The sequence below is a fragment of the Melanotaenia boesemani genome, chromosome 5 (assembly GCF_017639745.1).
Source record: "Melanotaenia boesemani isolate fMelBoe1 chromosome 5, fMelBoe1.pri, whole genome shotgun sequence".
Lineage (NCBI taxonomy): Eukaryota > Metazoa > Chordata > Actinopteri > Atheriniformes > Melanotaeniidae > Melanotaenia > Melanotaenia boesemani.
Genome location: NC_055686.1, coordinates 20,215,135 through 20,241,732, shown reverse-complemented (window position 1 = coordinate 20,241,732; position 26,598 = coordinate 20,215,135). Strand labels below are relative to the sequence as shown.

The 26,598-nt window shown below is 40.1% G+C and overlaps 3 protein-coding genes, 1 long non-coding RNA gene and 1 other non-coding gene across 8 annotated transcripts in view; all 5 read right to left on the bottom strand.

Moving 5' to 3' along the window:
- Window positions 1-1,375, bottom strand: part of rgs12a (regulator of G protein signaling 12a) — a 32,470-nt gene extending 31,095 nt beyond the window's left edge. For 2 of the 3 annotated variants that reach the window (XM_041986469.1, XM_041986471.1), the window contains exon 1: window positions 700-888. The gene's annotated coding sequence lies outside the window, so the exon portion shown is untranslated. Of the gene's footprint in view, window positions 1-699; window positions 889-1,288 lie in introns of those variants that run through there. The other variant, XM_041986470.1, reaches the window with a different exon arrangement.
- Window positions 1,376-2,126: 751 nt separating this feature from the next.
- On the bottom strand, window positions 2,127-4,091 carry msantd1 (Myb/SANT-like DNA-binding domain containing 1). Its single transcript, XM_041986108.1, has 3 exons — window positions 3,427-4,091; window positions 3,056-3,349; window positions 2,127-2,764 (listed from the first exon to the last, which is right to left on the bottom strand). The coding sequence occupies exons 1-3, from the start codon at window positions 3,678-3,680 to the stop codon at window positions 2,473-2,475; spliced, it is 840 nt and encodes a 279-aa protein (XP_041842042.1). The 5' UTR covers window positions 3,681-4,091; the 3' UTR covers window positions 2,127-2,472.
- A 2,856-nt stretch (window positions 4,092-6,947) lies between these two features.
- dtx4a (deltex 4, E3 ubiquitin ligase a) lies at window positions 6,948-21,942 on the bottom strand. Of its 2 annotated transcripts, XM_041986455.1 has the most exons (9): window positions 21,816-21,942; window positions 21,384-21,598; window positions 18,898-20,077; window positions 10,045-10,106; window positions 9,621-9,782; window positions 9,446-9,507; window positions 8,880-9,200; window positions 8,658-8,747; window positions 6,948-8,572 (listed from the first exon to the last, which is right to left on the bottom strand). In XM_041986455.1, exons 2-9 carry the CDS (start codon window positions 21,589-21,591, stop codon window positions 8,342-8,344), a joined length of 2,316 nt encoding a protein of 771 aa, XP_041842389.1. In that variant the 5' UTR covers window positions 21,592-21,598; window positions 21,816-21,942; the 3' UTR covers window positions 6,948-8,341. The 2 variants fall into 2 exon arrangements, with proteins under 2 accessions (XP_041842389.1, XP_041842388.1); XM_041986454.1 differs by lacking the exon at window positions 21,816-21,942 and having other exon boundaries at window positions 21,384-21,805.
- A 584-nt stretch (window positions 21,943-22,526) lies between these two features.
- trnaa-cgc lies at window positions 22,527-22,598 on the bottom strand. The gene has a single exon. It is a non-coding gene; the product is annotated as a tRNA-Ala (tRNA).
- A 104-nt stretch (window positions 22,599-22,702) lies between these two features.
- On the bottom strand, window positions 22,703-26,273 carry LOC121640652. The gene is made up of 3 exons (XR_006010550.1): window positions 26,103-26,273; window positions 25,302-25,430; window positions 22,703-24,215 (listed from the first exon to the last, which is right to left on the bottom strand). It is a non-coding gene; the product is annotated as an uncharacterized LOC121640652 (long non-coding RNA).
- Between the last annotated feature and the right edge of the window lie 325 nt (window positions 26,274-26,598).

Genomic DNA, 26,598 nt, shown 5'->3' with positions numbered 1-26,598 from the left:
TTACAGACATGTGACCTTATTCTTATTTCAATTATGTTGGAAATCCAGTCATCTATAAATTGGATGCTAATCCACAGCTACTAAAGAAAACCCATTTAAAGTCACCTTTGACTAAATAAACAAAAAACGTAAAAAATATTGCCTATAAATGTGTGGCAACTACTATATCTAGTGATAAATGTATTAATTGAGGCCATTTATCAAAAACAAAATGACAAAACATCTAAAATGCAACTCCTTTAAACCAAACATAAGTGGCTGTGTTTTCTAGTTCAATTTTACTCTCACTTGCCAGACAATGCAATTTAATAACAAAGTAATAATGCAGACATCAATCTTTTTTAAGCTATTATCTGTCAGAGATAAGAAAGAGGCGGCTTTTATGTCCAAACACTGCATAATGTTACTCAGAATCACCCCTTCCTCCACCCTCTCCCCCAAAACAAAGTGCCAGCTGGCTCCCTGCTCACTAACACTTAAATCACAACCACGCTCTTTGATTTCAGTCAACCATTTTTTTTAAATGTTAGAATACTCAAATTACCACACAGGTTTTCAACACAGGAAACAACTCACAGAACTTGCCGGTTTATTTTGTCTAACACAACATAAGTATTCAAATATAAAGACACCGTTTACCTTGATGCTTAAACTATTACCGCAGCAAGACAGTTTGAAGGACAAAGTTTTTGCCATTACCTGTTCCGGCGATTAAAAGTTCTCGAAAAACTTCCACAAAGCTACGTTTTCCTCGATAAAACTCCACAAGTTAACATTTTCCCACTTTAAAATTCCACTATTCTTTTCACATTATAAACACTTTGCCGTGATTTGGTCATCCATATGGCAGCGTGCGAGAAAGCACCACCCCCCTCCATTCACCAACCGCGGATATTACAAAGCGTCTTTCATTGTAACCATGACAGCGTAACGTCCATGGAACACGTGATGTCTCCCTCTGGCCAATCATCACGCCTGTCACGTTCAATATTCAAACGAATGGAGTGATGCTATTGGCTAATATCGATGGCAGTTGGTAGACTTTATTTTGTGCTTAAGTAAATTTAATTTAAAAGCCAGGACTTTGTTACGATTAATATGATCAAAATACAGAAATCCTGAAAGTTTAGATTCATGTTAAATACCCCGAAAATCCTAAGCACTTATCCAAAAAGAATAAAATTATACACTACAACAACATAAAACTAAGGTAATGTATTGAAAACGGACATTTTGAGTAACACAAAGAATAAGTTTTACTCATGTTTTTTGTAGGATCCACATTTACCTTTCAAGTGTGTCGCAGCTTGTCTTCTCCGCCCCAATGTCACGGAGTGTAAATAATAACTGATGGTCAAAGGGCTGCAACGGTTTTACGCACGGTTTCACTGCACATGTGCAACAAACGGAGTTGGCACGTTTTTGTTTTTTTCGTTTTTGTGAGCGAGGGATTGTGGTCATCCAATAGACTTAGAACGTTATGTGACTAAAGAATCATCAATGGACTAATTTTATTACTGGTTGCCGCAGGGGTCATGTGGAGCAAAAGGCAGCGCTACTTTCTCGTTTTCATAGGATGAACTGTCATTGAGCTGGTATCTGTGTTTAAAAAAAACAAACAAATTCAATCTCTCATTTATCCAAATCCTCTTGAATTACAATGAAAATAGAAGACCTTAACATTTCATCTCGGCTCCTTCTGTGTTTTGTATTTCAGTAAGGAGGACCACACACTGCTGCAAGTTAACATTATTTAAAACACGGAGCAGGTCATTTTTATGGCAAAAATATTTAATAAAGTCACTATGAGTCACCTTTTGTCTTTTTTTTTTCAAACAGTGTAATGTTGTTGCATCAAGGTTAGCAGCCATTCTAGTGTCTTATCCTTGTGAGAGAGAAGTTAAGTGTATTCTTACCAAAAGTGAAACAGTGCTTTGCAGCACAAAAATGGCATAATGACAGGCTGCCTTTTCCTTTGGAGCTGAACAAGTTTATAGATGGTTCACTGCTATTTTGCAGCAGCTCTCTTCCAATGGCGTACTCAACAATAGTTTTTTTCTTTTTTCCTGGATGTGTTACCTTATTTTTGCACACAACCTTCCAGACATAAATGAAAGTTCCACAAAACTGTTGCTCCCACAGGGATTTTATTTAGGTATTTGACATATTATCAAGAAAGATTTGATATAGCTAGTGTTAAACTAAAAACTCCGACTGGAGCCTAATTTACTGTAAATGCTGAAGTATCAATATTTCTTTATAGCTGATCACTCGTTCCTTATGTTATTCAGGCACCCTCAGAAATGGTAAAGGCATATGATTTGGGGTGCTTCTGTCTCAGGTATGTTCTGATAACTGTTGTAACTTGATAAACTTTTGGAAGCTTACAGTTAAAGTAAAATCCAAAGTGTTCCTTTAACTTAGCCAGAAGTCAAGAAATTCTGTTTCCCACACAAACATACTATTACACTTCTAAGGTTTTGCTTGGTCTTTCACCCCACCCTGACCCCACGCCACTGAGGTAGTGGAGAGAGGCTGGATCATCTTCTCCAAAAGGTTCATCATCCTCTCTTGCAGCTGCAAGCACTGGACCTGGAGGAGGTTCTGCTGGTGCATGGCTCTGCGGACCTCCCTGCACGTCTCCTCTATTGCCCGGCTTGACCTCTTTTGTTGCTGCAACATGGCATGCATAATCTGCAGTTTCTTTCTTTTTAGGAACAGACGCCTGTTGGTTTGCTTTTTCCTGGCTGAGATGGGATGGGAGCTGGAGAACAGAGATGGAAGCTTTTTAGAGCAAACACATAACTATAATGAAATATCTTAATGTTAAAAATGATCTATATAAAGAAAAAAATGTAAATAAAAAACACATTTTCTTCTCATAATTACACAATATTATTATTTGATATATTAACAGCATATAATGACTCAACAAAAAATCTTAAAAGAAATTAATTGGGTTGATTTCTTCCAGAACAAAGCAGTCTGTCAATGCAATTAAAAGATTCCCGTCGTACACTTTCATGCAACCTGAGTTGCTTCTTGTTCCTGTTACCTGGAGCCGTGTGTGTGCTCACTGTCAGAGCTCAACGAGTCCAGCTCTTCTTTGATCTCCATCTCATCTGAGGAGCCAGTATACTCTGGGAGGAACCCCATCACACCATCCTCTGGCTGGGACAAGAGGTTGTCTGTGGACTGGGAGGAAGTGGAGGGACCTGCAGTGGTGGCCTGAAACTCCAGTGAGTTCCCCCTGCCATTCTCCAATGGTTTGGAGAGGATCTTTTCGATGGGCTTGTAGTAAGGCCAATCCGGCGTCTCACCAGCTTCACCAGCTGTGGCTTTCAGTCTCCTGTTAGAGCAAAAAGTAATCTACAGTGATGCAACAGCTGGAATTCAGAATCACAAATTTACATGTGGGGTAATTACCTGTACTGAAAAGACATGTTGGTGATTTTCATTTTGATCTCCTCTTTAAAACGCTGCTCTCCAGTCAGCTGGAAAAACCTCTGGGACATCTTCTCATAAACCTTGGCGTTCCTCTTGCTCGTTTTCAGTTCGTTGTGGTATTCCTCCCACACGTACAAGAGGGCTTTCATTTCGCCATCAGTCCAGTTCGGGGCCCGCCTGTGTTTCTCACTGTGGCCTGGCATCAGGTAGCTGAAACTGTCCTCTGTTGCCATTTTTGAAATGGCTCTCTCAGTCTGTGCTGGCTGGGTTTGCAGAGATAGGATCTTCAGAGGTTGAATTTGAAAGTCTTTTTACTGTGCTAAGAGCTGAGTTGAGTCTGCAGTGAAGTGGGGATACATGCAAGAAAGAAAACACACCACCGTTCTGCCTGTGCCCTTCCCCCTAGCCTAGCTGAAAGAGGACTCAAAATGGGGCCTAAGGCAGGAGAGCAATCCGGTTAAAAGCTTTTAATGCCGCATGATGTCACCGTGACATCAAGTTGCCTTGGCAACGGGGAGAAAGGCCCTATATCCTCCCTCCCCTCTTTTCTTACCACTCCCATCCGCTCTCTTTTTCCTTCCATTCTGCTCCACTGGCAGCACAAAAAGCTTTTAGCTGAAAGGCAGCACTGTGAGCACATAAGATTGCTGACAGTTTTGAAATATGAGCCTCAGAGGAGGAGGGAGGGAAAAAGGAGAGCTCAGGATATGTGTTTCCCTGGCAACAAGGCAATGGATTTGGTAGTCAGCCAACATACTGCTCTATTTAAAAGCTTTTAATAATAGACAAGTCAATTTGAGAGGGTGGAAAGGGAAGATTTTCTTAATCTGAAGTCATGCAAATGAGGAGCAAACAGTTCCAGTCTGCAGTTTAGACCTAAAAGCAAAGGAAGGCATTCCTGTGAAACAGTGTGAAGCTCTGTTGGTGGATTTTACATGAGGGGACATCTGATGAAATGGTAACATGCACCGAGGAATTGTGGGCAATCCTGCAGAGAAATACAACATGCTGTCCTGTGTAATCAGCTTTCTTTGCATGACCATGGGTGGTAAACAATCGACCCCTGCAGAGGGGGTTTCTCTGGCCAGTTAAAGACCCCTCCCCCTCTTTAAATCTCTGCACGGGGGGGGCACCCCTCACCAAAGCAGCTTAATCTACTATTTTATGTTCATTTCTTCTCTCCTATTTGGTGCTCCTTTCCTACCCCCTCTTCCCCCTTTCTACTCTCATATTTCTTTCAAGAACATTCCTGCACCAAAACCACACCATCTTTTAGTGAAACACATTTTTTTCTGCAGCATTTTGCCCCCTGTTGTGTCTACCCATATGCTAGTTATTGTACCTGAAAAGAGCAGAAGATACAAGTCGTCTGTTATCACTTCATCTACATTAGTGCTGCTAGTTGCTGTCAGTCCAGCTTAACTCAGTTGTAGCCTGATTAGATCATTAACCCATCTGCGTTTTTACTAACCTCACAGGCGGCTGGTGCATTGTCATAGCACGTGTTGGCAGCTTTGTTCAATATATCACATCTGTCACATTAGATAAGGTTCTGTCACTACAGAAATGGAAAAGGAAATAAAGTCAGTGTGAAAGGTTTTGTCTATGAAGCGATGCATTTAATCTTTTGGGCATCTCCTGACAGGCTTTCAGCTAATAAAATTACATTTTGGCAGGGTTACCATGATGTTTCTGTTACTAAATGCTTAGGACTTTGGTCTCTTTAGCTTCATGAAACCCTCTTTCAGCATGAAATTGTTTATAATTGTGTTTAGATAACTTTGTAAATGTTTCATTCATTACAGTGGAAGTAATCCTGTCTGCTAATCTAGTAGACAGACTAATCTACAGATAAACTGCTCCTGTTGAGAGGCAGAAGTCAGAATTGTGAGTGATATATATAATCTAGCCACTTGCTCACAACAACAACAATATAACAAGACATATACAGAACTATTTTCCAGAAATATCTTATAGATTTTTATAGAAATAATGATACCAAAACCTACCAATACTGAATTTACACAGATGATCTCAGAATATCAAACTAATGTAGGACTAAGAGCATTAATCAGCTTATTTTCTAAGGGTTAGAGAGTAAATTAAACAACTTAAAATACCCATACTCCTTAGCTGCAAATTCCACTCTCAGCAAAAACAAATGTGACAGAGCTGCTTAGATTTGATAAGTCTTTTTGTCTGTGTTGGATCAATTGTGTGCAGCGAGTACACAATTTAGTTGGTTTAGATACACAGGAAGTAGACTGTAAGGTATAATTACAGCATGGCAAAAGTAAAAAATAACCCAGTACAACACAGTAGCCTAAAGACAGACTTGTGCACTGGAAGTGGTTTCTGCAGTTTTTTGTGTGGACTTGTTTAAACGCCAGATTTCAGGAGCCTAAAAAAACAGAATGTTTTATGGTCTTAAAGGTAGTGGAATTCTTTCTCTCTGGTGTTCAACATAGTTTGAGTCAAGTCAACTGGACTGGGTTTAGTTTCTTGATGGTATTGCACTCTTATCCTGAAGAGCTTCTTCAGCTCTGATGGAGATAGTGGGAGATCTCACTTTAACAGCCTGTGAAACCACTGATGTTGTAGAGTCTACATTTTCTGAGAGTTGTGACATACTTGAGGTCTCTTTAGAGTGACCATTGTTTAAGTAAGTATGAGTTATTTTTAATCGTTGGGATAACTGAAAGGGTGCTATTGTAGGTGAGAAAAAGTTGTCTCAGTCCTCTTTCTTTTCTACTTGTGGCCTCTCTGGTGTTTTAAACTTAAACAGTGTAACTGTGGTCACATCACATCTATCTGCAACAATGCAATGTAATGGCATTACTTTTAGCCTGCTTAACGGTTTATATTTATATTTTCGGGAACATGGCTAGCATCGCTTTGATTTAGTTAAGAATTGAACTGAATCTGTGGATTTGTGATAAGTGAGCATTTGCATGTGTGGGGATTTGTCTTTGCTTTTAAGGCTTATTCTCTCAACCAAACAAACTCACCTCAGCATCTGAACTACTCTGCTTTGTTTTTTTAAATGAACTGTTTATAGATGAATTGATCTCCTGTGTTATTCAGTGAAAACTATTATGATCATGCTTCTAAATCTTTTATATTTCTTCTACATTTATACTCATTTTGTCCATGAATTTATTGTGCATGTTTTTATTGTGTAGCCGTTTTACAGGAGCTGCTGGCTTTCTATGCCAAAACACTCCTGGAAAAGAGTTTTCTCAGTCTTAAGATTCTCATTTGTTTCATTGAAATAAACCCAGGTCTTTTATGTTTTTTTTCTGTTCTACAACTTTTAGTGTGGTGTTAACAATTGCTTATTCAGATTCAGATTCAGATTTTGCTAAATTGATTTTTGACTATCTTTATTTTAAAGTGTGAGAAGACAGAAATCTTACTTTAAATGTAATAACAAGCCACATCTGTGGACCTGAGCACAATCATCACTGTATAAAATGAGACAAAACCAGATCAGGACCCAGTTTTCTCTTTGAACCTTAGAAAAAAACATTTAATGCAAATTTGTGCACATAAAACACAAACATACACATTGCATACATAAAGTACATAAAGTGTAAATGCTGTTAATGTTAGCCTACACTAGCATGTCCACACATACTGTTGTGTATCGCCTCCAACAAACCTCATAATAAACCAGTCCACAGTGGACTAAATGCAATCTGACTGGACCACTTTGGTCACAGCTGGATCCAGTAATCTAGTACAGCAGTCTTTTGCTCCTGTTCATGGTTAAAACATGACTAAACAAAAGATAACCACATTCTGTTGTGTAATTAGAGGCTGGTGTGTCCTACACAAAAATACAGTAGATACAAGCTGTTTCTTTCTGATACTAAGCAGAAAGCGCTGTGCAAATCTGCGCTCAGGCAGGGGGTCCAATCCTAGCTTTTTGGGGAATTTACTCCTCCTGGATAGGGCGGTTGTAATCCATAGTAGTTTTTTTCTCCATCAGTCTTTAACGTTTCATACAAGAGGAGATAGAAAGCTTTCTATATGCCCCAATGCTCTGAGGGTCAAACGATTAAGGAATGTCAGTTTGTGAGCTTATCAAATACAAAATACTGATAATGTTTGCGTCTAAAAAAAGGGGCTGGCATTTAAAGTGACAAACTTTTATACAGCAGCAGCTTATCTAAACTGGCTGTTTCAGTCAGTGAGCCACACCCCAAAACAATGCAATGAAATGCAAAATGTAAAACAAAATTTGAAGTTAAAAATATAAAATGATGAATCAATGGAAGCTATCATATACCAGGTATTCATAACATACAAGAATACAATTTAAAGATAAAACCTATAAAGGAATGTAGTTCTGGAAAAATACCACTAGAGGGCAGCAAATATCCATGCTTGGGTATCTGGTTAAACACTTCAAAGATTAATCTGCAGTGAAAAGATGCTTCTGCTTGTGGACTAACACTTAAAAAATATAAATAAATAAAAAAAAAGCACCTTCTCTTCATTCTTAACTTCCCCTCAATCCCACATAGCAGCAGCAGTGGTAAACACATCATAATCCCTGGAAAAAAATCACTTAGTTACATTCTTGATATGAAGTCTCACAGTATAAATGAAAGATGTTTTTTAATATTTTTTTTAAAACTAATACTGACTCGCACGAGCACGGTGGCCTCAAACGTCGCACCTCAACCTCGACGCTGTCACTGCATTAAGACGGACAAAACTGACTCATGCAGCCATAAGAAGCTGAAACTATTTCTGCAAAGTTTCTCTGAACAGTTTTTCTTGATAGTCACATTGGGTCTGTTCACTTTGTCAGAAAAAAAACTGTATTTTGTGTGCCTGCAGACGGCAGCTCGGTTTCTTGTGTCTTCTGTGCCTTAAATGTCTCTGCTCAGTCTCTGGGTAGACACTCCTCTTCTGTGATGCCCTGAGCCCTCAGCTCCTCCAGAACATTATCCAAATGGCCGGGGTCTGGGTAGCCGTGGCCCGTGAGGTTGGAGCCAAACTCAGTCTTGTGGTGCACCTCGTTCCAGATCACTGTGTCAGACTCACCGGTGGTGCTGGACGTACCAACAGAGAAGATGAGCCTGCGGTCCCATGCTACCAGAAGAAGCCTTAGAACCTGAGAGAAGAGATTAAGGATTAGACAATACGACTGGTAATCATCATAATACTTATGGAATTCAAAGAGGGAGATGCGTGTTTACCTTGCGCCCCTTTTCACTGTCAGGGAGGTAGCAGTGTCTGGGGAACCCACGTGCAGTGAAGGGTTTGCCTGGATTTGGGTGCTCAGGTCCCTAAAAAGCAGGAGCAAAATTGATCAAATCATCCCCAAACAAACAAACAAACAAAAAAAAGGAGACGTTGACACCTCTTGTAATGAAAATCTTACTGCTAGTGTCTCTGAAACACTGAGGTCCTGACTCTACCTGTATGCCAGGAGGGATGTTGTATATGATCCGGATAGTTTTGCAGTCAGGATGTCCAGGCAGTGAGTGAGGGATGACGTGGTACTCCATCTTGCCGGGAGGCTGATTGCCTGTCTTGACCCCATAGATGGTCTTGCAGGTGGGGCACTGGAGGCTGCCGTCCTTGTTGCCATTGTTGTACATAGCAACAAGGCATTGGAGGTGGTACTGATGACCGCATTGCGCTAGGCGGCCCACTGACTCAGCTCGGGAAATGCCACCTACGCCAGGACCTTTGTAACCTGACGGTCCCGCCAGGGCCTCCATGCAGATAGTGCAGTCCTGACATGGGAAAACCAGTACAAATTTTATTTTCAGACCAATAATTTTTTTCTTACAGGCTTTGGAGCACATCTCACAGAGTTCCACCAGCTATCACATTTAGCACCTTATGTGTCAATAAAGCATCTTAAAAAACGTCATCTGCTAATGAGATGTGATTATCCTAACAGCAAAATGAACATACTAAGGAGAAAATTAACAATTAAAATAGTTTAAAAAGTTACTTTACAAGTAGGCAAACTCACCTCCTCTGGAGGATTACGGACTTTCTGAAGGTATCGCTTCACCACCTCCTCAGGTGTTTTACCTATGAGATGATAACTCAAAGTTTAATAATCTTTTCATTAGCCACAAATGTATGACCACAAATGTATGACTATAAATGTCTGGCAGAGAGGGCGCCATCTTCTTCAAACCCACCTTTCCGGGCCTGTTTCTTTGTGGTCTTGCGACAGCAGTGGCCCAGGCCTGGCACAGGTTTGATGTCGCTCTTGCTGACAGGTGGAGGATGAAGCACCAGCTTGGGAGGGCGGGTCAGGCAGACCGGAAGTCCTGCTGCACTCATCAGGATCCCTGTAATACCTAAGAGTAGCCAGCAGAGGGGGAATATAATACACTACATTACTCTCTGTTTACTTATCAAGCTCTTTACCCAGTGAATTATCTCTTATCCCTCCTGGTTGATTTAGGGGGATACCAGTTAGACGTGCAGCTAAGCATCAACAGTTTTGGGCAACAAGAAGAACTCAAGATGTCTCATCAAAGTCTAACTCATAACAGTCTAGTAATTTCTGATTCATTTAAGAAGACAAATAAAAGGTAAGACTTTGCGGGATATTTTTACCTGCCAGAGCAGGATGCACAGGGCTGGATCCATTCAAGTTCTTCACCGGAACAGTCGGCACTCTGAAACACAAGAAAACAAAGAGCTTAATCAACACCTATCTGACACACTAAGAGAAGTCACCTGACTGGGTCACCGTCCCAGACAGGAAACATGAAAATCTGTTGAGTCAGCTGTAAGCAGATGGAGTTACATACAGCTGGCCACAACATATGCTCATTCCCAGTTCAATACATGTCACCGGGTTAAGAGGCTTTTGCAGAGTCACGCGGAGTCACACAGGGATGTTGCTCATCAGAAGCTTAACATGCTGCCCTATAATTGCCAGATATACGGATCACAGGTATGTGAGGTTTAAGGTCAGGACTTCATGGCTGAAACAGACGCTTATCTGTACCACAATGTTAACGTTATCAACAATCACACAATATGAACATCCTCTTTTTTTTATAAGACAAACTACAGCACCATCAACCCATTTCCAGACAAAAGCTCTGATGAGGCTCAGATTCATCTATGGTCGATTTAACTCCTTAAATGTGACAAGCAAACACAATTAACACACTGTATTTTTCACCACTGCTGTAAAGCATTTCTGCTTATGAAGAGGTGAGAAAATTCACACAAACTTCCAAACATGAAACTTATAAGAACAGACTGCAATGAGCACAAGTACAGCTGTTCTGTCAGAGGTGGTGTACTTACGGTCTGCCACTTTTGATCACAGTCATCGTTGTTGCTTGAAAGCACCAAAGACTGAAGAGATGATTCAAGGTATTCCAGCAAGAAACTCCACTCGTCACAGTATTTGTTTTTCTGGCACTGTAAGTGTAAACCGCCTCTGTCTCTGCTTGCCTCTTGCTCTCCGTGTGAGCTTCTGTCACGTCTCTTTCCTGCTTTTATAGGACTAAGCCACCTGCTCCCATCTGTTGATTGAACTCTGCTTGTAGGCCAGTGATTTGTTACAGGAGGGATTACCTGTCGGTTACTGTGTAATTCTGCCAGGCGGTCATAAGGCTGACAGGCATAAGCATGTACAGCAATGTACAACACCAGACAGAAACGTGACTGGTATTGAAGGTAATCTAGTCCACATAAATAATTTAGAATCCATTGATCAGTCACAACATTAAAAACACCCTCTTAACAGTGTGTGAGTCTGCAGCACAGACAAGACTTCCAGGATGTGTGCCTTGGGTCCTGTGGGTTGCAAGATGAGGCCTGGGACCCTGTCAGGTTCCTCAGGTTGCTCCTGGGCAGTTTTAGAAGTGTGGAAATGTGCATCGCTTTATCTCATTTCCCAATTTGCACACATTCTTTTCATCTACATAAGACCTGTATTTTATATCTTAGCCCGTCTCACCAGAAATACGAGCAGGGGAGGCAAGTTGACAGGCATTTAACAAAAAGAGACATCCTTGCTTCAGAGCCATGTTGTTGAGCCAACATCATCTAAATATAGCATGTGACAGGAGTGCATAAGCTACAAATTTTTGTTGCCATTTAAGAACTGAATTCTTTCTAATAGATTAATATTTAATCTGTTTCAGACAAAGTAAATATTTCATATTATTTAGCTCTTCCAACGTGCCTCCTCTCTCCTCTAACAGCTTTTGCTATTTGGGTTCCAAGAAGGAAGATGGAGGAAGTTTTTTTTTTTTTTTTTTTTTTGGAAAGTTTCTGCCTGTAAGAAGTATTCCTGAAAACAAAGGTTTTTAAGGACACTGATCTTATTGTAGATTGATTATCAGAGGTACTGACATGGTTTGAAAGTTGTGACTGATTAATAGCTATGTTCATTTTTGTCTAATTAAGGTTTACTATTTACTTCCAATTTATTCCAACTTACTTTTACTTTAACAATAATTTACTGCTTCATACCTCACTTTTAATCTCTGCTTTGTTTTTCTCTCTGTTAATGTTGCCACCTATAATGATAAATTTAGATTATTTTAGAAGCCTACGCTTTGAAGATGACATAAATAGCAGGTTTTTTTTTTTACTGTCTCAGGCCAATGAAAAATTAAGGACTAGACTTTTTTGTAAGGTTGTCATATTTTTCATGACACAGCATAATAGCACAACAGTTTTCCATGTAAATAAATTATGTAACAAGGACATGGAAAATCTTGCTGTGCTGTTCAGTTCCTGAACTGGTCAATCTGATTACGCTGTACTGTGTCACTATATTTGTTTACCAGCAAAGTGTCCCAGCAGAGGCATTAACTCCCTGTCTGTGCCTTCTTTAGGTGAATCATAAAAATCTCAGAACACACTGCTGACCAGCTGAAGCCATTACAGGATGGAGTTGACTGACATTTGGTCAAAAGATTTAAATAGATGGGAGAGGAGCAGAGAAAGGGAGGGAAACCACAGGAGTAGAGGAGTGTCACACAGTCACGTTTCTGTGATCCCAAGCTAATCTGGTAGCATTAGAGCAGCCTCCATCTGCAGTGCTGAATGATGGCGATGCATAAGCTGCCACATATGGTGACAGTTGTTCACTTTACAGATACCAGCTCACACCTTGAATCAAACTGATGAACAACATAAGCGTTGGAAGCAGAGATCAAACTTTTAATGTGGCACAAATGATGAAGTTGATGCTTTATGAGGAACACTAGAGCCAGTGCACCAAGAAGGGAAAGGTGCACGCAACATGTGGACTCTCTAAGGGGCAGCTTTCGTCACTGTGATTATCTGTAACGTGGAAGACCCCTCAGACTTTAACATTTCACTTAAAGACCATATGCCTCATTTCACTGCAGCCACACTCTCAAAGACAGCAAATGTTTATAAACTCACCCGCCTGCAAAAGCTCACTCTTTAAAAAAACAGAAAGGTTGTGACATTTATCACTCAAATAACTTTTACCAAGGTTTGAGATTTTAATTAGCATGTAAGGACTATGACATGCACATTTTTTATAGGAAAGGCCAAGTGGTGCAGACTTTCAAACCTTTCTAATTACTGAAACCCAATACTAAGCAGCCATGGTCTACTTTAATCTGCTGCCTAGTTCTCTGATAGAAAGATAGCACATCCATCCATCCATCCATCCATCTTTCAAGCTGTTAAGCACAGGGATGAAATGACCATGCTTTGGGCTTTTTTGTGCTATCTGTGTTACTGGGAACATTTCACTGGCAGAGGGAGGATGGATGACTTAAATACCAGCAAATTCTGTGAAAAAAAAAAACAAAAACAAACATGGATTGGAAGTTGTCCCTGTGGACATTATGGATATTATTTTATCAAGAATAGACGTAGTTTTTTCTTGTACATTATCCTTCTTTATGTAACCAAATAAAATAATCAGTGCAGCTTTAGCTTTTATTGAGCTGCTCTACAAAGGGGTATTAAAACATTAAGAGTTTCTGAATGTTAAGGAATATTATTGCTTTTAAGATGACATCATGCAAGAAAAAAACAGCCATTTTACTTGGGGTTTAAGAACAACTCATATAAGAAGCAATTCAGATATATGGAGAATTTCTATATCCCACACACAAGAAATATGAAGTCTCCTCATCGTTATCATCACAGAACTTCAACTTCACATCATTCTGCGTTAACTGAACTGCTCAACTGGAAAGGGAAAACTCGTCCGCTCTTGCTTTTTTCTTTGACTTTAACAGCAAATGCCCATCAGTGGTTATATAGATTATAATTTCCCTTTGAAGGAGTATTTTTTCATTTTTCTAACAATGCTCTTCCAGTATTTTGTTTAATGTTTCATACCTAGGATAGGAAATGTGACTCCTATTTGGATTAGTAATTAGTAATTTCTCAATAAATGCACCATCAAATTCTCTGCCATGATTAAAACAAACATGTGTTAACCTTGTCTAAATGTAGTCCATTTATAAGCAACAGTTAATATTAGCTTTTAAAAGTGCAGACCAGGGTTTAAAGAGCAGATATAAGACAGAGTACTTGTTATGGGATTTTTGACTCATGTATTAACCAGCCAGCTGACTTTACATTCTGTCGTGCAGTGTTTTAACAACCCAGGCTAGTTCAACACATGATTCTCTGTGGCCAAACTCCTAGACAAGAGAAATGTAAATATTTGGGAACATAATTATTTTGTGTGGACAAGTGTAGGGGCTCATTTATACTTGTGTTAAATATGCATGTACATATGGACAGAGCCTTCTGTCTCTTCTCTGCATTCATTTCATGTGTAATTTCAGTCTGTTTACAAAGAGCTTGCAGACACAGAGTCAAACAAAGCAAACTAAGTAGTACCACCAGAAATCATGGGGGTAGAAGAAGAAACTGTGAATCTTTATTGTCATTGCGCAATCATGCTGCACAGGATGGTACAACGAAATTGGAATATATATTAAAAAACTGAATTAGAAAATCAATACAATATGCACAAATAAATAAATAACTAAATTCAGTTAAAATCCAGCTCAGCAGGTCAGGTTTGGCCAAATGTTGCACTGACAATAGGTACTGCCCTGTTGTAAAAGCCATCGATAACTCCGCTAGGCTGTGCCCTAAATAAGCTCCCAGGGCAGCAGCTTAAACACCTGGTATTCTGGGTGTGTGCAGTTTCTCAGGATACAGCTGTACACCCTCCTGAGACAGCGGGCGCTGTACAGATCCTCTAGGGAGGGGAGAGGGTGACCAATGATTTTTTGGGCGGTGTTGATGGCCCTTTGTAGTTTCCTCTTGTGTGCTTTGGTGCAGCTTGAGAACCACACAGCATCTTTAACGGTGGCGTTATTTGGGTTGTTGCTGACAGTCATACGTATACAGAGTATACAGACCAGGGCTCAGCACATAACCCTGTGGAGATGCAGTGTTCAAACTCAGGGTTGTGGAAAGATGGGGAACCACCCTGACTCTCTTTATGTGGTTAGAAAGTCTCTCATCCAGCAGTAGTTGGTGAAAGAAAGATCAATGTCCAGTAGGGTCTGTGTACTGTCAGGAGGTATAGTGTTGTAGGCAGAGCTAAAGTCAACAAGCCTCACATATCCCCCCTGCTGTTTGAAATGGGAGACAGTGGTGTGGAGCACTACGATATGTCCTCTGTTCAAATCTGCTTCACTTTCTTCTTTTATCCTTATCTACTTGTGCTATAAATCCTCCATGACATTTCCCAAGGTTTACATTTGTTTTTTTTTTCTTTTTTCTTTTCCTCTGTCAATCTGTTTGCTCATCGAATGGGTGGGGGCCAGGACACGATGTGGCGTCGGACCACAATAATAGTGTCAATGTAATAATAATAATAATAATAATGCATTTTATTTCTTGGCGCCTTTCAAACACCCAAGGTCACCGTACACAAAAATAAAAAATAAATAAAAAGACAATAAAAACATAAATTACATAAGAGTTAAAAGAGATAACGGACATTGATATAAAAATTACACAAAACAGTCAGTATACATGGGTTATAGGGAGTATGCCAGTTTAAACAGGTGGGTTTTGAGTGCAGATGTGAATGATGGAAGGGAGTTGATGTTCCTGATCTCGGATGGAAGTGAGTTCCAGAGCTTGCATGGGGAGTATATGGGCAGTGACACTTGACAACATCTGACATGGACGTATCTATTTACAAACATAAAGGGAACACTATGATGAGCCCTAAGATTGGCTAGTCTTAGGGCTAATGTAAGCTCTCTGGCTATTTACTGTATGTTCTGTCACATGATAAGAGGTTTAAGGGTTATTGAATACAGCTGATTTCAAAAGAGGCAGACCCTGAGGAGGAAAGCAGTGGAATAGAAACAAGTGGTCATTTTCTCTATTTACGGGTGTAAATTCAAAGTGGAAAAGTGAGCTGTTGTACTGTCATTCTTTACTATTTTGACCAAAACATGTTACACATATTTAATTAGGAAACACCAACTTGTAATAAACAGAGATATGTGTCCTCTAAAGGTCCACCGTTGTCTGATGAAATAAACTATTGTAATACAACAAAGGAAGGATTTTTTTCAAACTGTTACTTGAAAAAATAGAGAGATTAATTAGCAACACATACGTTGGATCTAAAGACTAAAACTCTGGGTTCACCTCCTTCAGAGGATTTTCCCTTATGTGCATTAGTGCTTATGAGGTGCCATGAATGAATTTGGAGATAAAGCAGCGAGCACAGATTCCCAAGCTGATGGGATCAGAGACACACTTGATCTGTGACGTTGGAGGTTTTACTGCAGCAGCAGGTTCAACCATCTGCTGAAGAACAGGAGCACTCTCACCTGGCATGTTCAAAGAAGCGGCCTGTTACTCAGCTAACCTGATACAAAATAAAGAGATTACCGAGGCAGAAATATTAAGCCTGCAGTTTTTTGGATTTAACCAAGGCTTAGTAGTTGTAAAACTGATGTGTTATAGAGGCTGTTTTGAGTAATTCAAGGATTTAAAAAGTTGGGCTACTGTGCCAGGGCACTATGAGATTTGGTCATAGGGAAGTTCTCTTCAGCTTGTGCTGATATTTGATCAGCTAGCTTTATGCAGACCTGCTAAAGGATGACACAGTTCTGAATAATGAGACAAGACAGTTCTTGTGCACATTTCTCCCGCATTATATTTCAGGCAACAGCATAACACACGAAAATCAACAATTCAGTGAGATTTGATAGCATGCAGAGCCTAAAATCTGGAACAACTTTACAACAGAAACAGAAATAGCTGCAAAATACAGGATAAAAATGTTCTTATTTAAAAAGAACCTCCTTAAAATACTGACCAAAGACATTTGACCAGCCAGTGCCCTCTGGCTATAACCCCTGGACATAGCAGCTTCTTTCATTAACCACCTGAAAAACACAATCTTACAAACACCATTGATTTTCAGTCAAATCTACTCTTTTTTTTTTAATTGAAGTGAATAAAGCAGAAAAAAAATCTGTTTATATTAATGTTGTTATGCTCCTCAGCACTGTTACACTGTTCTGCTAGCTAGCATCCTCCATTCTTGCAGAAAACAATGTACAACTGAAGCATCTTCTTCTGGTCTGTCACACAAGAACACTGGAGATGTTCAGGAGAACGTGTGGACAAATTGGTCCAGGCATTTTCTGCAGCTGCAACTCACAAAAAATACTTCACAGCTTTTCATTTTGTGGACGCTCTCTTTTAGAATGTGAAATGTGAGGAAGAGGATACAGTAGAAGCAGGACATGATGCAAAAAGTAAACAGTGGAAAACTGCTGTTTACAGCACAACATAATGGAGGATAAGGTTGCATACTACAAGATGACAAGAGCAAGATGACAACAACTCTTGCCAGCAAGTAAAATCTGATATGAATAGGACCAGCATACATTAAATCAAGCTAAATTTTCTCTATCTATTCTCACCAGACTGCTACAAAAAAAAGCCTCAGTTCACCTGATGTGTTTCACATGCCTTCAAGACATTAAATCTGGAACCTCTCTCCAGTACTTGGGACTGTCTCCATCACTACACAGAGTAGATTCAGCAGGAATTATGGTTTGTTTCTACAAAGCGATAACTCAGTAAACTCGATTTGTGAAATGAACCAACACAGTTGCCATGGTTACCACCCCAAATGCTTACAGTGACATTTTGTCAAAGTATTATCTGGCTTTCCTGATTTCTTGAGGCACTAAATGCCACACTGTATGACTGTAAACCATATTCAAACTATCTGTATGTAGTAGTATGATAATCTTTTTGTTGAATTAGATGTGATTATCCTGCATCATGTAGGAACATCAGGGAGGTGTCACACCGTTTCAAACTTAAAATCTTTTCCTTTCTTTTTTCTTTGATCACACAAGACAACAGTTGTGTGTATTTGTCACCTATTCCGAACATTTGCATGACAAATGTGAGAAAAACACTTTTGAGAGCTCAGCTTTGCTCAGTATGAATGCTCGTTATTGTTTTTCCATGGAAATAAACAAGCCTGGTGAACTTTGCCACAAAAATTAAAGGCTCAGGAATGCTAATGAGCACTAATGTAAAATTTGTATTTAGAGGGTTCCAAAAAAAGGGAATTTCCTGCAATCTACTGTGATGCAGATTCTGCTGTTTAGCTGAGCTCATTCAGCTTTTGTGCACGGTAAACTAATATAGAATGTGATTTAATGTATAAGGCAAGAGAAACTACATAAACACTTTAGGAATAGTGTTTCTAATTAGAACATGAGTTTATGTTATTATAATTTACAAGCTGCTGCAAAAGTTTGTATATATTACCTGGGACATTTGGGGAGCAATTCCAAGTGATAACTAACTAGGAAGAGAAAATCATTGGTAAGATGTTGAATGACTGAGAAGTACAAATGGTGAGGGGTTCACTACTTGTGGAAATAATGTGGACAAAGGCTCAATAGATCAATGACAAAGTTTCTGGATAATGTGGAGATTAAATATTCTATAATACACAATGTCCACAAAAAGGTTCATATCTCTACACAGAAGATGAGCCAGAGCTCCATCTCTGGCTAAATTTTTATGCACATTGCTCCATACCCTTTTAAATAATAAAGTTAAGGGTTCATTCACACCAGGATGGTCCGGGGGACTCGATTTGCTTTCACACTGAACTGTACTCAAGTGGATCAAAACGCCTGGACAACATCCTGCAGTTACAACATCTGCTGGCTATGGGAGATATCCCCTGAAATGACCGCTGACCAACAAGGCTCATCAACTGGCCAGGACCACAAAAGGCTCACTCACATGCATTCACATTTCTCCAAATGAAGTGTACTATCCATGGGGGACCAGGGTTCGTTTAAAGCGGACGAAATAGCACCAATGTGGATGCACTATAAGAAACAGATAAGCAAACCAAATAAAACATAGAACCTCTTTGGTGGAGGCATTTAGGTAGGATTGGTGCAGTGTTATTCTACTCACCCAGACGCGATGAGTGCTCGTGACTGGGCCATGGCAATACGCTGCAGTGCAGGACGGCTCAGGCCTGCCAAGCTAGACCGGGGTGGCAAAGGGGCCGCGCAGGCAGCTGCACCAGATGAAGACACTGGACCCAGAACACGAGCAGAAGGCGATGGTGTACACGTGGAGGCAGCTGTGGAGATCAGAGGTGGGGCTGGGGTGGTCGCTGATGGGGCACAACAGGAAATGGAGAGAGAGGAGGAAGTGGAGGGGTGAGGGGGGGAGGTTGCAGCGGATGAGGGAGCTGTGGAGGGTGGAGGAGGGGGCGGAGGAGGTGGGAGAGGAGGAGGTGGGGGACGTGAGGAAGAGATGGAGAGAGCGGCAGTGGCTGAACCAAGAAGGGAAAGTGAGTGGGTGAAGCCTCCTCCAAAACTGAGGCTGGTGTTCCCAAGCCCACCTGGACCAACAATACCCATGCCTCCTGCGCCTCCCACACCAGCTACACTGAATCCACCAGTAGCCCCAATTATAGATGTTCGATGAGGGGAGAGGGATCTTGACAGAGAAGGAGGCCGTGGGAGGGTTAGTGAGTAGGAACCTCCTGGAACAGGGTAACTGCTTAGTTTGGGACTGGGTGGCTTGGTCTGTGGTGGTCTTCGACCCAAAGTGTGAGCACTCGCCATGGTGCCTGCTTTGATGCTTAGCGCCAACATGCACTGCTGACACGCACAGGGCTGTCCCAAAGAGGTGATGGCGGAAGCAGGTAGCGCCCCACTGGGGTATGCGCTTCCATTTCCAGTCCCACTGTTGCTCATCCTGAGCCCCATGCCTACACCTGACACATCAACACCTAGAAGTCCTCCATGTCCAGGTATGGATGCGGGGCCCCAGGCGTGGTGGGATTTGGGTAAAGGCCCGGACACCAGTGGGTAAGCCAAGTCAGAGCGTCGCTGTATACGTCTGCAACGCTGGGTCTGCCCGTTGATTTGGGTCATGTTTTCAAAGTCAATGAGGTAGCAAAAACCCAGCGGCGCCAGGTCCAGCCAGGGCTGCTGACGATCCCGAGCTGCCTGGATGGCGATGCCCACCTCTGTGTCGTATGCGGTCCAACTGCCAGTGTCGTTCTCCCACTCCCACAACCAGCCCTGGCCCGGCGCTGAAGCTGGATCGTAGAAGCTACGTCGGACAGGTCGAAGGGTACCTGAGACAGGAGTCACAGAACACACAAAACATCCATGCATGTTGGCGAGATTTTAACCCAGTGTTGTGTCTTTGAATTGAACAGTAGCATGCGAGAGCAATGATGCATTAAGATTATAACTTTTTTTTGTTGTTTCAAAGAGAATGCAACCAATATCATGAGCTTGTTTTTTTTTTTTTTTTTTTTTGCTAAGGTTTAACATGATTTTGAATGATGAGAAGTAGGTTCAAGTGGAGTTAAGTGACTGCACTTCTATTTTGCTTTTGAAAAGGAGATATTACCCTCACCAAATTCAATATGTCTGTATCTTCTTGCTAAGAATCTGGGCAAACAGGTTTCCCATGGTAACAGCACAACCAGTCATGAATTCTGATTGGCTGGCAGCCTTGATCTGACCCAAAGCTGACTGTGTTTGCCTACCACGGGTGTCCAAAGAAATTCTACAGAGTTCTCAAACTATTAAGTCTCCACATTTAAAAATCTATTTCTTGGAGAAGACCACATATTTCTTTGAAATAAAAACTTCTGAAAATGTAGAATAAATTTAAGTCTGCATTGTTGCTCCTTTCTTTAATCAGCAACAAGCAGGGTAACTTGAAAAGTATCTACACAGGATGCTCGAAACATAAAAAAGGGAATGTGTACAGACTTGTTTATAAAATCTACTGCAGTCTCACTCCAACAATACCTTCAGAGTCCTTAAATCCCTCCCTCCCCACACCACACTTCCATCTCCAAGTGCTCTGATTTAAGTTGGGGCTCTCTGCCCATTTCCCACTTCAGTGTATTTTGAATTTGGAAAACAAACCACCAAAGGCTTTTGTCAACCAGTACCTTAAAGAGAGAGGGGCCAAATAAGCAATCTTTGTTAAGTTGTGCAAAAGTTCACCTGTGCCAACATTCTCCCCTTAATGATAACTAATGGTAGCATGTGCAAATAAATGCCTCGTGTACCTAATCAACCTTTCAGCTGACAACATTTTAGGCTTAAAAATGTGCTAAACATCCCCGTTTTAAATTTTATAGTTGAGAAACTGCGAAAATGAAGCAGATGTAACCACTGAAGACAACATTTTGGAATTTAAAATAGGCCACAAATAACAATTTATGTAACATTACATAAACCCTACATAAACAAAATGCCACTATGAAGCAAAACGTTGTAATCAATCCATCAATTTAGCATAAAGAATTGATAAGATAAAGGGGCACACATGATTATGATAAAGGCCTCCTTGTAAATCAGGCCTCGCTTTTATGTTACACCCACCGCCTCGTGTTTGTGTCCCTCTCCTCCAAATCTTACCTGTGTCTTGTCGGAATTGGTGCATGGAATGCAAATCAATGATGTAGGGTGAGAGGCGAGAGTCCACCTGGCCGAGGACGACACTACCACAGCGCGGGTCGCTCCGGATGACTGCCTCTATGTGATGACAGACAGCCGGGCTGTATGGCCGCCAGCGTCCGTGCTCGTTCAGCCATTCCCATACCACCACGGCAGATGCTAGTAACATCCTATTCCTACAGAGGCGAAAAACAAAAATAAAACCCAACGATGGAAAGGAATGTACATGACCAAACCGCGGGGGTGGCGGACATTTAAAGACACCCTGCTGCCACTCCGCTTTGCATCCCTCAGTTAAGCGGCGCTGCATCCATCTTGGACAGTTTACAGTCCAGATGTGTCCTCTGTGGATAAAAGTGTATGTTTAGGTATGACAACCCATGCAAACTGTACCTTCCATGTTTGTAGTTGCAGACATGCAGCAATTAGATAGTCCTGTTTTTGCTTGGGAAGGATACAGAGCGTTCCGGGGTGCAAGAAGCCTTGCAGGGTGTTGCATTTTACTCTCTATGCAGATGAGTGACGTCTACAGAAATCATTTCTCAGGCACAGTCAAGTTTGGGTGAGAGGAAAAAAAATGCAACTTGGAAGCTCAAGGTGGCGCGGCATTCTTGAAATAGGTTACTGTGGCAAATTTACTTTGAGCAGATTTGGCAGATTGTACTTTTGGTCCGTTGTTTTTTTTCCTGTAAGCTAGTCAGCGCTGTCTGTAGAGAAGGGAAAAACTCCATTATATCCGGTTAAACGGCTGTTGTGTTGAATAGTTTAAGAGCTTTTTCATCTCATTATAACAGCATCTTTAGTATTAATGTTTCCGGTTAGTCTAACAAAAATTCAGCTTAATTACACTTAGTCTGAAACTTTAACTCTAATTTGGTACTGAGTCCATCAATAATGTTTTACATTTGCTTGCGGCAAAGCTCTCGTGCGTTTAGACCATCCAACCATCAGATTCAGCTCAGCGATGTTATGCCCTATCAGAAAAAGAAATTACTTCTATTCACTTCAGTTAGTGTTTTAATTAAAATGTTTGTTGTCATTATTTTTATTATTTAATGTGTGTCAAAGCCACGTTTTAGACAAAAAAAAAAAAAAAAAAAAGAGTGGAGATGCCGGGGATTGAACCCGGGACCTCATACATGCGAAGCATGCGCTCTACCACTGAGCTACATCCCCATTGGCCAGTAAATGAATGGGATCATTTGAAATATGTCCATACACTGGATCGTTATGGTATTTATATTTGGGTGGGACTTCTAGAGAAGACACTAACAGCCTTATGCTAGTAGAGGTGATTTATTATTTTTGTTTACAGCATACGGAACGCATAACTACCTATAATGTACAATATTCCACCTTTGTCAACGCATATTCTTAACATTATATACAGTTTTTGTCACGTTGTTGGTGTTTCAAGCTTTTATCCCTACCTTTAATGGTGTGACAGGAGATAGAACACACATTTTCTTCATTTTATCAATAGAAACAAAACATAAGTTATCTGACTCTAGGTAAAAAGGCAATTCAATGTACCACTATATTATCTATGTAGCACTGGATCTAATTATATTACCTCTCTTTTCTTTTTCTTCCTTACAACCAGTATTTACTTCATATTTCACATTTCAATTTAGTATGTAACACAAGTAAATAGTATGATAGCAATTCTTTCCCCATTTTTATTTGAATTAGAATAAACATTTCAAGCAATATAAACACAGGTTACAGTCCAATAAAAGATCATACAAATCTTACACAAACATTCAAATGCATATTTATAACAGAAAAAATGTACAAGTTACTTTGTCTCCTGATGTCGCAACACCAAGTGGTATTAAGATCAAATGTGTACCACTGAGAAAGATGAGGTGATGTTGTCACTGCTTGTCAATTTTTATTTTATTTTATTTATTTATTTATTATTATTTTTTTGTTATAGAGAAACTGGATAAAAAACATTTTAACAGCCACTTGGATTTACTTGGAACTGCAGCCTCTGTATTTCTAAAATGCTGTTTAAAACTAAACTACAATACCCAGGTACTGTGGTTCTGGTACCCTGTGTCCAAAGTTTGGATACATCTACCCATTCATTTTTAATGAGTATATATGTGCAAACTTTTAAGTGGAGCTTTAGATTTTCCTTGTTTTTTCATGCATTCTGCTTGTGATATCACAATGCTGTTACATCACCTCCCTTACTATCATCTCCCCCTTCTTCAGACCAGATGGCACTTCCAGAAAACTGTTTCAGATCTATCAACAATCCAGTCCCCCCACTTGCTTTCACTTTACCTTGCTCTTCTTCCACTTTCTCCTGCTTTTCCTCCTTTTTTCCTTCCATGTCATCTTTTACCTCTGGCTCATCTGTTTGCGTTTCCTGCTCCCCTGACTCTGAACTCTCCAAACTTGATTTATCACTTCCTTTACTATTTTCCTTTGTGTTACCACTCTGGTCCATGCTATCCCCCTCTGCTTCCTCTTGTTCATCTTCTCCCTCCATATCACTCCCTTGGCTGCCGCTACCCTCCACCTGTCCCTCCTCATCTTCAATCTCATCCATCTCTTCTTCTTCATCATCACTGTGAGGTCGAATGCCAAGACGAGTCCCAAGAGCTATGGCTATGCCTCTTGCCCGATCCCGGAGTCCTCCTTCTTTGTATACCATGCTGCGAATGGTATATTTGTTTTCTGCTTCCTTGTTCAACTTCTTGTACATGAAAAGCAGGGCTAGAATTAGGCCTGCCAGGAGGACAGAAAGGATCAGGACTGGTTGATCAGAGGGATGCATACCTGAAGTGGTGAGACAGAACAGGTTCAGAGTTAGCGTGGCCATGGACAGTAAAAATAAATTAATTTCAGTGAAGGTGTCATTGTTTCTGTTGGTCTATCTCTTATCAAAAAAATATTTTGGATGATGCAATTATTCACATTCTGATCCATACTGTAAATTTCCCCAAAACAATGGATTTTTATAATCTCAGCATTTCTTTTTTCTTTTTTTTTTTTTTTTTTTTTTAGCACATTACACACCTCTATGATGTTATGTAAAACATATATAAATAATTAACACTTTTCTGTGAGAACGGCTATGTAAAAGGGGTTAACTAAAGACAGGTCTCCCAGCCAGGTGAATGTCTGTGACCCTCAGAAATGTAAAATGGCAACTGAGCTGGATGAAACCAGCAGCTGTTGACTTGTCTTAGCATAAAAACAACTGGCTTGCCAGGTTCTGTGCTGAGCTTTCAAACTTAGGGATAATGAGCCCCTTTAAGCTGTTATTACTTGTTATTTGAAAGCTTTCAAGTACTAAAGGACTACCATATTACTCATAGAATAAGCTCACAAACTGCTTTGTATACATATTCTTGTCAATACATGAATGTTCCATCAGTGTTTTATCTCACAGCTAAAAAGTTGTAGTAATTTCTAATATGTCAGCATATTTTAATGAAGTGCCAATGATCTTCTCTCTTAGTGCTCAACTTGACCTTTCTCCTCTTTGTGCTGAATAGGTGCACATGTAGATATATACAAAAATACGCAAAAGGATACATGTTGATTTGTGTATGCATGCATGTATGTAGGTGCATATCTGTATATATTTGTGGTGTGTATATATATAGGTATGTCTGCACATGTATATATAAATGAGCAAGATGCACTGTGTATGGTCATGGGAAACATTTAATTAACAACTGTTTATCGAGCCCTGGGTGACCCCCCCCCCCCCCCCCCCCCATTTTTCTTTTTTTTTTTTTTGTTCTCTTTGAATGGCTTTGTAATGTTGTTCTTCTGCTCCAAAAAACAAAACAAAACAAACACAAAAATCCAATAAAAATAAAATTTAAAAAAAGACAAAAAAGAAATGCACTGTACCGTTGCTGAAAATTTCTTCCTGCGTACAAAAATCTCAAATGGCTTGATGTCTGAACTGCAATGTCTGTACTTTCAAAGCTGCAGGGAACTTGTCATCAGAATTTCCATTGGTATATTAACATTCAGGATCTAAAAAAAAATTATATGCATGAAGTCAGTGATCATTTAACATTAGTATATAGAGCAATAGTGAATTTATATGTCACCATCTGAACTGAGTAAAATAACTTTTAAAACAATAAATTGAAGTTTCTTATGCAAAACTACAGAATTGTTAAATAATTGTCTGCAGATAAGCATATGCAGGCTCATAATAGTGATATACAGTACATACAAAGGGTGTATGTATTGCCTCGCCGTGTTATTAGCTATCTGCGCTGACTGCAGTGACAGGAAGCTTAGCAGACTGCTCGCAGCATTGTTGGTTTCCTGTCAAATGATATTTTAACAGTTTCAGTCCGCCTTTCATGGCATGAAACATTTTAGGCCATAGCTCATCAGACTTTGATGAGACATTAAATATATTGCAACATCATACTTAATACCAATTACCAACACTAATTCAACATGTAAACAAAGCTAGAATGAACGAGTCTTACCAACAATAGTAGATTAGTAGAATAAATCCATGTGTCAGCACAATTATATAACCATGTGACTATATGACTAACTAAATAAGTAAAATATTTAAAATCTAGTTAAGTGTACAAGGAGAAAACAAAACAAAACAAAACAAAGAAACAAATGCACAAAAGAATCAATGCAGCAGAAAAAATGAGAAAAAAACAATAATAAACTTACCAAAGTTGCGAAATTGAGATATCTGCAATTTGTGATGCCAAAGAGTGAATAATACTAGATCAGCTTATGTCATTTAGGATGTGTTTGAGCCGTGTGACAGCGTGCGTATGGGTGGAGGAGAGAAGAAGAGAATGGGGGCGATGCATGAAATGTGGTGGAGAAAAGCTTGCTGAAACTCTTTGAGGTAGGTGGAGGCTGAAGGGAGTGAGAGCGCACTTTACATGACAGGCTGCACCAGGGTGTGGTGTAAAGCACAGATAACAAAATGTAGAATTATTTATAGAAAGAGGAAGAGACACATATTTAAAATTTCCCCTCTAAATTGACTTATATGACATTAATTTGGCAACACAGGTGCAGGATACATAGTAGGACTTATTTAAAAATTATTAGTTTACTATCTGAAGGTCACCCTGCTCAAAAGTAGATGATATATTTCTGTACAGTGACCATGACACCAGTGACATTTGAGATTTACCTTAGTGCTTGATGGGAT

What these genes read in the sequence shown, in the direction of transcription:
- msantd1 (XM_041986108.1), bottom strand. Translation starts at nt 3,680, where the DNA reads ATGGCAACAGAGGACAGTTTCAGCTACCTGATGCCAGGCCACAGTGAG. An exon ending in AACATGTCTTTTCAGTACAG is followed by an intron (nt 3,350 to 3,426) that starts GTAATTACCCCA and finishes TTGCTCTAACAG; the next exon opens with GAGACTGAAAGCCACAGCTG. An exon ending in GAGCACACACACGGCTCCAG is followed by an intron (nt 2,765 to 3,055) that starts GTAACAGGAACA and finishes TCTGTTCTCCAG; the next exon opens with CTCCCATCCCATCTCAGCCA.
- dtx4a (XM_041986454.1), bottom strand. Translation starts at nt 21,732, where the DNA reads ATGCAGCGCCGCTTAACTGAGGGATGCAAAGCGGAGTGGCAGCAGGGT. An exon ending in TGTGCATCCTGCTCTGGCAG is followed by an intron (nt 9,783 to 10,044) that starts GTAAAAATATCC and finishes GGCTACTCTTAG; the next exon opens with GTATTACAGGGATCCTGATG. An exon ending in AAAGAAACAGGCCCGGAAAG is followed by an intron (nt 9,508 to 9,620) that starts GTGGGTTTGAAG and finishes ATCATCTCATAG; the next exon opens with GTAAAACACCTGAGGAGGTG.